This window comes from Bison bison, unplaced genomic scaffold, assembly GCF_000754665.1.
Source record: "Bison bison bison isolate TAMUID 2011002044 unplaced genomic scaffold, Bison_UMD1.0 scf7180017864260, whole genome shotgun sequence".
Classification (NCBI taxonomy): Eukaryota; Metazoa; Chordata; class Mammalia; order Artiodactyla; family Bovidae; genus Bison; species Bison bison.
In genome coordinates, this window is record NW_011494832.1 from 11,388,636 (window position 1) to 11,400,349 (window position 11,714).

At 45.3% G+C, this 11,714-nt stretch overlaps 1 protein-coding gene across 1 annotated transcript in view; it reads right to left on the reverse strand.

Moving 5' to 3' along the window:
• MOG (myelin oligodendrocyte glycoprotein) overlaps positions 1 to 8,847 on the reverse strand; it is an 11,341-nt gene extending 2,494 nt beyond the window's left edge. Inside the window, exons 1-3 of the mRNA XM_010848206.1 lie at positions 7,073 to 8,847; positions 5,605 to 5,952; positions 1,306 to 1,419 (exon numbers count right to left, since the gene is read on the reverse strand). Of these exons, the coding sequence (XP_010846508.1) occupies positions 1,306 to 1,419; positions 5,605 to 5,952; positions 7,073 to 7,157 (547 nt within the window). The 5' untranslated portion in view covers positions 7,158 to 8,847. The remainder of the gene's footprint in view (positions 1 to 1,305; positions 1,420 to 5,604; positions 5,953 to 7,072) is intronic.
• Between the last annotated feature and the right edge of the window lie 2,867 nt (positions 8,848 to 11,714).

An 11,714-nucleotide genomic window follows, 5' to 3' on the forward strand; every position in this document is an offset into this window, starting at 1 on the left:
GACAGCAATGTCCACCAACACCCTGAACCAACCATTATCTCCCCCACTGCTGTCTGCTCCTTTTCCTGTTGGTTCTGGGGTCACACAGGCACTCCACCCCGCTGGGTTGTCAATTTGTTAATCTAAAGCTACTTCCCATCTGAAGGAGGAAAGAAGGAACTAAACATTTAGTTGAGCAGCTGCTTTGTGACTGGCTCTGTATTAGGTACTTTACATAACACTGTCCCCTACCTTCTAGGAGGGAGGGTGTTATCTCTGCCTGACACAGACAAGGCAACTGAGACTTGGAGGAGGGTTCTGGTCATTGAGCTGGACACAAACCCAGGCCTCCCAATTCCACTGCTGCTGCTAAGTCGCTTCAGTAGTGTCCGACTCTGTGCGACCCCATAGACGGCAGCCCACCAGGCTCCCCCAACCCTGGGATTCTCCAGGCAAGAATACTGGAGTGGGTTGCCATTTCCTTCTCCAATGCATGAAAGTGAAAGTGAAGTCGCTCAGTCATGTCCAAATCTTTGAGACCCCACAGACTGTAGCCTACCAGGCTCCTCCGTCCATGGGATTTTCCAGGCAAGAGTACTGGAGTGGGGTGCCACTAGTCAGGTCCTTTCTCCTCAGCCATGTGGGTGAAGAGGTTACTGAATATCTGGGATGAGGTCTTGGGGAGAGAAGACCCCACCAATATCACCCCTTCATATACTCCAAACTGTCCTTGCTGCTTTAGCCTGTTAGGAATGGGAAGGGGAAGGAGGCCCTATAGGCTTTGGCTTTGGGAACACTTGGTGGAGGGGAGAAGTCTTGACATGAATGCTCTTGGGCACAAGAGGCAGCTTCAGACAGCTGGACCCCAGACCTCGATGTTGGATGGAGAAGGAGAAACACCTATTATGTGGTAGGGAGTTTTACTTATAGTATCTTTGTTTAAACCTAATAACACAGACCTGCCAAATTCTGAAGCTCACACTCTCCCAGAAGGATAAGCTGCTGTGTATGGTACAGGGGCCAGAAAATAGGGGTTTCAGTTTGAGCTCTGCCACTTACAAGCTGTACCAGCTTGAGTAAATCTCTGAACCGCTCCAGGCCTCAGTTGCCTCCTCTGTAAAATGGGGTTATTGCATGTCAGCCCTACCTCTTATGAAAGCTAAAGGTCCTGTTGCCCAAATGATAATTACATTCAGCAAGATATAAAACTTGTCATTATGGAGTTCTGAACCCAGAAGTCCCTCAAGAATAGGTATCAGCTGACCAAGCTCCAAGAGGCCAGGCACTTCAGGGACGGTCCCCCGCCAGCCGCCCTCCAGCCTGTACCTCGGAGTCTGCGCTGCAGGCACAGGAAGACGAGGCCCACGGTGATCTGTAGGAGGAGCACTGGCAGGACCGCGATGAGCACCAGCACGCCGGGGTTGATCCAGTAGAAGGGATCTGAAAGGCAGAACCAGGGAGGCCCAGTGCTCATCCTCAACAGCCAGCACAGCGCCCAAAGATGACTCAGAACTGACATCTGAGCTTAGGCTTAAAAGAAAAGTGGTTGTTTCCAGGCAGGGCCGGTAGTTTAGAATGACAGGAGTCTATATATTGGGCAAGTCTTGGAGAGTTTTGAGAACCACACAAGGGACTTAGATCTGACCCTCAAGGTCACGGGGGTACTCTGAAGGATTCCTTGATGAGTAACAAGATCTGACACACTGACTGCAGGATGTGGGGAGGGGTGGGGAGTCAATTAAGAGGCTATGATAAGAGTGAAAGTAAAAAACATGAGCCTGAACTAGGACAGTGTAGGAAATCGAGGTGAACTTAAACAGGAGAAAAAGTCTTTTTAGTAACTTTTAAACTGAAATGTAGTGTTTCTTTCAATTATGTTTGTAGGTAACACTCTGAAACAATATGAACAGAACCTGAGACTTTCTCATCCTTAAAACGCACAACTATTTTCATATCACAGTTGGTGCAGAAATCTCAAAATATCACTTATGTTCACCGTTTTGAAATGACACTCTGATCAGGGCCACCCCATATCTTATTTAAAAGTAACCTGGAGCAACAGGATTTTGATAACTATTTTAGTACAGGTATGTTATTCATTTCAAATATCCTTCTGAGAAGGGGTCCATCGATTTTACCAGTCTGATAAAAGGGTGCGTGACGCAAAGAAAAGTTCAGAACCTCTGTTCTGGAGATTTTGAGAAAGTGGAATCCATGGATTTGGTAGATGTGGACTGGAAAGGGTAAAGAGAGAGGGGTGATCTTTGCCTTTCTGGTGCCATCTAGTGCCCATTTTAGAGTCTGCCCTTCAGTGCCTCAAAGCTTTCCTGGTGTAGTCTCAGTGTGCAGGGACTACGCTTTTCATTTTGTTCTCTGCTTTAGGGGGCTAAGGGCTTCCCTTGTGGCTCAGTTGGTAGAGAATCTGCCTGCAGTACGTGCGACCTGGGATCGATCCTGGGTTGAGAAGATCCCCTGGAGAAGAGAAACACTACCCACTCCAGTATTCTGGCCTGGAGAACTCCATGGACTGTATAGTCCATTGGGTCGCAAAGAGTCCCACATGACTGAGCGACTTTCACTTACTCACTTAGGGGGCTAAATAAAGATACTGACATCAGGGTAGGCATTAAGTCACAGCAAAAACCCTCAAACTGATTTCGTGGGTAAAAATACCACCCTTCAAGCTGTAGTTTCAGGTTCTTGTCTGTTACTGTGTCCCCCAGGAGAAAACAGTCAATTCTGCTTTCAAAGTTCTTATCAGAAGTAACCTGGAGCAACATGATTTAGCAACTACATACTTTAGTTCCTTTCTTTGTACACCTTTTATATTTTAACAAAGGGTTAGAATCACAAAATGAGAGAAAAGCAAACATTGTGAGACTTCTGATGTAAAGTGATAAGTGAAGTATATAGCATCACCTATGAAATATGCCTGACAAAACAGATCAAATGAATCTGAATCTGATGGTACATATTCTAATCGATGAGTTCACAGGAAATAAAGCGTATGGAACACCCTGTTGAACAACATGGGAATGAAATCATGGAGAGGTCTACAGGGTGAATACCTGCCTGTGGATCTTGTTTGGATTGGATTCAAGCAAACCAACTGCAAAAATGTATTTATAAAATAATCAGAAAAATGTGAACACAGACTGGGTATTAATAAGAATTTTTGTTAAAGTTTAAAGATGTAACTAATATTTTGGTTATGATTTTGTTTTGTTTGATGAGTTTTTCTGTTTAGGACATACATTCTTGAAGATTTAGCAAATGACATGATAATGCTGTCTAGGATTTGCCTGAATAACTCAACTGGGGAGGAAGTTAATGAGTGTGGTTGAGTGAAACAGGTTGTCTGTCCCTGGTTCATAACTGCTGCAGTCAGGTGATGGGAACTGGGAGGCTCATAAGAATCTCTCTACTCCTGGGACTATTTTACAGTTTCATAATGAAGAGTTTAAGGAAAGGTTTAGAGACAACTAGTAACAAAATCATAAAATTGACAAGAAAAATGTAAAGTTGGAAAGTGAGATTAGATACTCTCCAGTACTCTTGCCTGGAAAATCCCATGGATGGAGGAGCCTGGTAGGCTGCAGTCTATGGGGTCACTAAGAGTTGGACATGACTGAGCGACTTCACTTTCACTTTTCACTTTCATGCATTGGAGAAGGAAATGGCAACCCACTCCAGTATTCTTGCCTGGAGAATCCCAGGGATGGGGGAGCCTGGTGGGCTGCCGTCTATGGGGTCGCACAGAGTCGGACACAACTGAAGCGACTTAGCAGCAGCAGCAGCAGCAGAGAAAAAGGGAAGGTAATTACACCTGAGAATCCCATGGACAGAGGAGCCCGATGGGCTACAGTCCACGGGATCGCAAGTGTTGGGCATGACTTAGTGACTAAACCACCAATTACACCTGAAATTTGGCAATCACATGCTTACTGCATTTTGGTCCTAAATTTGTCTTGGCTTCCTGGAGCCACAGGCTAAGTGAGTGGTCCCTTATAAAATACTCTTTTTTTTTTTTTTTTAAAGACTCTTAGGCATGCAGATTATAAGACAGGAGGAAGTGGGTTGGATTATGGAAATCCACCCAAAGGAAAACTTTCTCCCCAGGGATTTTTTTTTTTTTTTTCTGAGGGAGTGGGGATGGGAAATGTATTGGGGGAGGCAGTTTTTGAGCAAGGAGGAAGTTATTGAACAGGAATGAGGAAAATCAGCCAACTGGAGAGGTTGGCTCTCCAGTTAGACTCCCTTGCAGGTAAAAATCCCCCAGTAAGAACAGCTGTATGAAGAACATTCTGTGCCACACAAAGCTATTTTCACATGCCTGAAATCCCTCTGTAGAAACAGTGCTTTGTTATCCCACATACAATGCCATCTTCTGGTCCCAGCACTGCGACAGTGGCCCTTGAGACACAAAAGTGATCGATTGTCTGATGTTTGTGCTGCAGGTGGGGAGGAGGGAAGGAAAATGACCTGAGGCTCTGGCCTCAAAATATTTTTGATCCTCGATTAAATAGCAATTAACTTTCAAATCTCCCCCTCCTTGTACACATCTTAACTCCTCAGAGATAGATAAAACAACAAAGTTTCAAAGTCATCCATCACACAAAACATACTGCAATGAAATTCTGGAGAAAGGAAGCAATGGAGGTAAAATCTATAGGTAACATCTCTTTCTATGAATATAGTCAGACATTTGTTCTACTTGTTTAACTCACTTGTAGTTACGTTTATCAGGAATATATTCAACCTCATCTAATAAAACACTACAAACACATCAACTGAGGAATTCATTGTAATAGGATTTGCAATAGGACCTATTCCTAGCCTTAGGAATAGGGCTCTTATTCATAACAAATAAATAAAAAGACAATACAAAGCAAAACAAGAAGGGAAAAAGTCCACTTGGATACTTTGATTAACTTTTAGATAATTCATATTCCCCTTGAGTAGCACAAAATAACACACAAATGGATTATTTTGGATTTTGCTGCTTGCATTTATCATTTTTTTCTATTTAAGATAAAGAATTTCCCTAGGCATACCCACAAATGTACACATTATATATACATTTTTATATAAATGATAAGTATGATGATATGGATAAAATTACAGTTGTTTTTCTTTTTGTTGGATCACACCCTATCCTCCCTTCTTTCCCCCAAAGTGAACCATATTAATTTTCTTACCGATGTCTTTTTGTGTTTCTCTGATATAAAACATAAGGTTTTGTCCTGTTGCCTATATTCTGTAGCTGTCTTTTATTATCCAACAAAACCTTGTGAAATGCCTCCAGGATGTCTGGTAGGGCCCTAAAGCAATTTTTTACATGGCTCCATGATATTTACTATATGGATAACAGTGTTTACTCAGTCACTCCCTACTCTTGGGTATGGACTCTGATTCTGGCTTCTTTCTCATGTAGAGTAATGATGTAGTAGACATTGTGGGCATATGAATTCCCATGTGTTGATGTGTGTATCTCTATGAAGTTAATTCCCAGGAGCGAGCTGTTTGGGTTGAAGGATCTCATCTCAACTGAGAGAATGGTCAGAGGCTCAGAGGAAAGTCTTGGCCATCGAACAGATGATACCTACTGATACACACGCTACTCACCTTCCACTTTCAATTCCATCGCTGCCTCCTCTTGGTAAGAGTGATCTCGGAAGAAGCAGGTAAAACCTCCTTCATCTGAGAACCTCACATTCCGGATCCTGAGGGTCACCTTCCCTTCCCCAATGGTCTCTTTTAGCAGCTGTGTGCGGCCCCGGTATTCAGGTGCCTGCTCTTCGTCTTGGTCCTTGCCATTTCGGTAGAGATGAACCACCCTGGAGAAGGGGGGCCGATACCATCCCACCTCCATGCCTGTAGCGTTCTTTCCTGGAGATATGCGACAGGGCAATTCCACTTCATCCCCTACCAGCGCCCGGATGGGGTGCCCTGGTCCTATTACTCTGAACTGTCCTGTCCAAGACACCAAAGAAAAGAAACTGAGTGTCACAGAGAACCTGGACAAACAAGTCCTTCATGGGAAGGAAGGGCTGCTTCAAACAGGAAAGAAGGAGCTTAATTTTTAAGTGGAATTCTAGAGCCAGGGAAAAGCTCAGTTTTTCTTAAAGGTCTCTGTTTGGAGAGATACAGCGAGTTCCCTGCATAGATCATTCTAGCCAGTGGCCATCCCAGCCCCTAGGAATGCGGCCAAACATTGCTCAGTTTTATGGTCCCATGGGCCTTCCTGTTCAGACTTGGCCAGATTGATTCTTATTTTCCCCTTAGCGGTTTTGCTTTGGTCACTTCACTGCTACCACCTCTCTGTCACTTCTCAGCTCTCTGTTCTTGTTCATACCCTGGTCCCAGATTCTTCTCTGAGATCACCCTAGAGGTGGCTCTATTTTCTTCTTCATTTCCTCTGTATCTTCAGCCCTCTCTATAGCTCCTGGACCCTGCCATACATGCTCCCAGTCTGTTTTCATCTGTGGGACGTATCTCCTCGTCAGACTGGAAGCAACTGGGAGATGAGGCTGCTTTCTCCATTAGACCTGCAAAGATTTCTTGAAGGCATGCATAGGCCCCCTCTGTTAGGTGGCTCCTTGAGGTTGGGAATGTGTCTTCTGAGAGCAGGGCTCCTCTGTAAAAACTTAATAGTGTCTGATTGTGCAGAACAGAACTCTCGGAACAGAACTCTCAAACATGACAAGACACTTCAACAAACATTTATCGAGGTTTACCATGGGACAAGTGTGACTAAGCATGTTAAAGGTTTCATTTTATTGAACCCTGACAGCAACTCCAAAAGGTTGTTATGATATTCCCTGTTTGATAGGTGAGAAATCAAAGCTGGAAAGATAGGTAAGAACCAAGTTCAGGGAAAGCCCTGAGTTAAGGTCACGTGATGGAGTTGGGGTCCCTTCTGAAGGCTGTAGGGAGGCACTGAAGGTGTCTGAGGGGAACCATGTCAGCACATCTATGTTTTGGAAAGATCACTTGCACGGCAACTTGAGGATGTATTGAAGGAAGTAAGCCCAGAAAACTAGCCTTTCTGTTCTCAGAGTCTCCCCAGGGCAGGAATAAAGAGAAATCTTACCTGCAGAGCTGGAAGTCAACTGGAGGAGGAGGAAGAGGAGGGAGGGGAGACAGCTGGGCAGAGAGGAGCTCAATAAACTGGCCATCTCCACTGTCAGTGGGGACAGAGAGCCCCTGCAGCAGGGTCAGGCCAAGGAGAGGCCCTTGGGGTGCATGTCCCCACCCCTGAAAAAGTCCTAGGGGAGGATCGGGGAGGGCAGAGCTGCCCTGGCCCTGTCTCCTCCCCAGCAGAACCACAGCTGTGCTCCCAGGCGCAGCCCCATGTCATCCCTGCCAGGACTTACACAAAAGGGCTACAGAGCCAGGGGATGACCAGGGCTTGCCTTCCCCACCCCCTCAGAGCTGGAGCAGAGGCTGCCTGGTACTGGGCCTTCCTCCCCCACTCCCTCCTGGCGGCCAGCCTTCCCGGGGGCTTCTAGGATCTGACCTGTTGGGATGAATCACTCACTGGACCTCAGGCTGAAGCTTGTCCAAGTGATCTGCAAGGTCTCTTCAATCCCTCACCTCCAGGCGCTAGCCAAGTGAGAGGGATCTGTGTTGGATTTTTTCAAAAAACGAAGAAGAAACATTTAGACTTAGTTTCCTATTTCTACCATCTACTGTCATCACCAGGCCATTCATTCCTCTTGATATCTGACCTCCCTCTCTCTCACTGCAAATCTAAATGCCCTTCCTTATGTTCTGATGTGTTGCTTGGATTTAGTTAGCTTCTCCCTCCCAAAGAATATTAATACAGTTTGGAAAGTCACAAGTTGAGTGTCACGAGTTGATTGCCACCTGTGCTTGGAGAGGCAGGTGTGAAGAAAGTATTATAAGATCTGCAAAGTCTGTGACTGTCAATCAACACAGGCATTGAGGACAGACCAGCAACCAGGATGCATCCTCCAGCCGGCGCATCACTCTCCAGTTTCCTCCGTGTCACAAGGAAAGTGAGATCTGGGATGGAACCTGCATGGAACAGACCATGGGGTCACAAAGAGTCGGACACTGAACAACCAGATAAACAAATAAGAATCCATTTTCCTTGCATTGGATGCTCAGAGTCCCAACCACTGGATGGCTAAGGAAGTTGCCGAGAGCTAGGATTTGAAGTCACTCTACCTCTGAAGAGCTCACTTCCCTTACCTCCATGCCCTCGACTGCCTCACATCTTTGTAAAGGGGGTGGATTTCTGGAGCTGGGGTGAGCAGTCCCTTGGATGACATGGTCTCTGGACAAGGGGAGAGAATGGGGAAACAAAGCCGGTGGTGTTGCCATTTACAGAAATCACTATAGGAGCCTCTTTGTTTGCTGAGCATGGAGCACGGTGTGGTCGTGTCTAACAACCCTGTGCTGTTGGTCAGGCTGGTCGTGACGGTCAGCAGTTAATTGTTGCTTTAATTCTGTGTGGCACATGTTATGTGCTCTTACAAATATTCTTCAGTTGTTTCTTGCTCTCCTCAGTAGTTTCCATTTGAGCCACTCCTCTCACCAGGTCTGATAATAGTCTGTGTACAGAGTCATGTATGCAAAGTGACATGCTATAAATATGTTAATGTATATGTTAAACAACACACTATCCATATGTGAGATAGTAAGCACTCAATAAATGGGAGCTTACCTAGATGTTCCCTAAGAGCAGTACTATGTAAGTTTTTCTAGAGAATGTGTAAATATAGATCATGCACTGTTCTGCTTCTTATGTTTACTTAATAATGCATAATCCCACATTAATATATAATATAACCCTCTTGAACTTTTGAAAATGGATTCTTATTTGTTTATTTGGTTGTTCAGTGTCTGACTCTTGGCGACCCCATGGTCTGTCCATGAAATTCTTCAGGCAAGAATGCTGGAGTGGGTTGTCATGCCCTTCTCCAGGGCATCTTCCCAACCCAGGGATCGAGCCTATGTCTCCTGTATTTCAGGCAGATTCTTTATCATCTGAGCTACCAGCTACTAGGTTGCATATAAATATATTCCATTAACTTAAATTAATAAATATTTAGCAGAAATGATGTGTGTCAATCCTTATATTAGGCTCTGATTGTAAAAGTTTCAGCAGGACAAAGAAAAAAGTTTGGGTTTTTTTTGGCCTGTACCATGAGGCTTGTGGGATCTTTGTTTCCTGATTAGGGTTGAACCCAGACCTCCCGCAGTGGAAGCCTGGAGTCCATGCCAGTGGAAAGCCAGGGAATTTCCAAGAAGATTCTAGCTTTCTCTATGGTTTCACTCTTGATATGTCACAGTGGCTTTGTTTTCGTTTTTACTATTTAATGTTGCATTTCTTCAGGCATCTGGGAACTTAGGTGGGTAAATGCAGGCCTTCCCACGTGCCTAGGGTCCTGTCCCTCTACTGGGCAAAACACATGTGTATGCCTGACTCCACTTCTCCCCTGTGCCCAGGCTCCTGCTGGGGGGCACTGAGGGTGGCAGTGGTTCCTGGGGGGAGCTGAAGACATCTGAAAACCAGTCCTGGGGAGATTAAGAAGCGAGATCAAGCTTGAATCTAGGCACCAAACCCTCAGCACACAGTCTATTACCCCATTGGACTTCTCTTACAAAACACAAATTGAAAGAGAAGTGTTAAGAATTTCAAGATAGCGACATAGAGGGCAATTTCCTGGTGGCCCAGTGGATAAGACTCTATGCTCCCAATGCAGGGGGCCTGGTTTGGTCCCTGTCAGGGAACTAGATCTTGCATGCTGCAGCTAAAACCCAGAGCAGCCAAAAAAAAAAAGAAAAAAAGATGGTGACACAGAGCATTAAAGCCCAAACAGTCTTCCCTCCTAACCATGGGGTCGCGTGCAGCTGCGCTGGTTGTTCACTGCCTTCTATACAGGTGCAGTTGTTAGCTCAAAGAGCATGTGCAGTTGCAGTTTTAATAAATTGCCCTGCACAAAGCTGTATACTCTGTACATGTGAATATACGATAGCTCAGCTTTCTCCTCTGCAAGTGGAGGAGAATGACATCTGTCCCATTAGGACTGTGAACAGAATTACAGGAAGGAACCCACGGGAACTGTGAATGGTACACAGTAAACACTCTGTAAGTGCCCTTATTTGCTCTCACTTGCAGTGATTTTTTTCTTCTGGAGCTCCTCCTAGTGGTACAAATATCAGGAGGAAATTGATATTTTCCGCTTTTGTGGTCTTATTTTCACAGTATGCTGCTGCTGCTGCTAAGTCGCTTCAGTCGTGTCCGACTCTGTGCGACCCCACAGACGGCAGCCAACCAGGCTCCTTCATCCCTGGGATTCTCCAGGCAAGAATACTGGAGTGGGTTGCCATTTCCTTCTCTACACATGTGCTTAAACTGGTTTGCAAGTTCCTAGGAGACTTAATAACTGATAGACTGTAAATGTCTAATTTCTATCCATTTAGCCCAATGTTTTATGGGTCTACAGAAGAAATAAGAACACTGATCTGAGTCAAGCTGATGCAGGTATCCAGCAAGTAAGTCCTTGTAGCCAAAATTTTACGTTTTATCTATCAATATTTCTTCCATGTTTGTGTCTTCTTTGTTATTTTTCTGAATTTCACCACCTATATTTTAATTTTTCAAAAAGAAAAGCATTCAGCTTGTTATGAATCAGGTGAGTCAAGCATTTAGGCTTGCTCCCAACCCCGCCCCCCACCCCATAAATGGGAATGAATTTGTGCTGATTTTGAGTTGTCCTATGGAAGAGGCGTTAAGCTGTTCTGAGGCTCCTCTTGGAGTAAAACTGGTTCAAGTCAGAGCTACAGTTCAGTTCAATACAAAGGAGAATCTTCTCTCCATCACACTGAGGGAGAGAGCTGGCATCCCATTCCTGGACGTCCAGCCAACTTAGAATGGCAGGTTAGGCTAGGTAACTTTAAGATGTTTTTCATCTGTACAACCTTACGAGAAGATACATTTTCTTCTTTCTTCCCCTCTCCTCCTCACTTCCTTCCTATCTCCATGATGTCTTCACTTTTCGCCAACGCCCCCTAAAGATGTTGCCGGTGAAGGCCCAGGAGGCGCTCCCAGTCTGCCTCGCAACATGTGACGTATATGGCTTTTGCGCCGAGAACTGGTTGCCAGGAGCCCTTGGGGGGCGGGGAACAACGCAAAAGCGAGGCGCCCTCGGACCGAACAGTGACATTCAGTTCCAACGGGCAAAGCTTTTCTTGCTCTTTCAGTTTAGACCCACCTCCCTTGGTTATCTAACTTCCTCCTCTGTCTCTTTCCTCTCCTTTTGTCCAGCCTGGCTTAAGGAGCCCTTAAATGCTGCGGCGCCAATAGCTCAGGAGAGGGAAGATCCAGTTGGCCATTCTGGCACCTGGCCCAGTCCCTGAGAGCACCCACCTGCGAATGGCCCTTCTGTCACTATGCGGTTGCTCCTACGAAGGAAAACGCGGTGGCCATTTTGGAGCTGAGAGACTGTCTTTTTGCCCATCATCTTAGAGTCTGGCAATGACAGTCTTTTTTCTTTTTTTCACCTACCAGAGAAAACTATACGGAGAGAGAATTCTGTTCAGAATTCTTACAACTTTTTCAGGACTCCCAACATCCCTACTCTAGAATATGACAGTCTCTCTCTCTCTCTCTCTCTCTCTCTCTCTATATATATATATGCCTAGATGCTCAAGTGCAAATTCCAGCTCCATGTAGCTGATTGATAAACATGCCAGACTCCAGT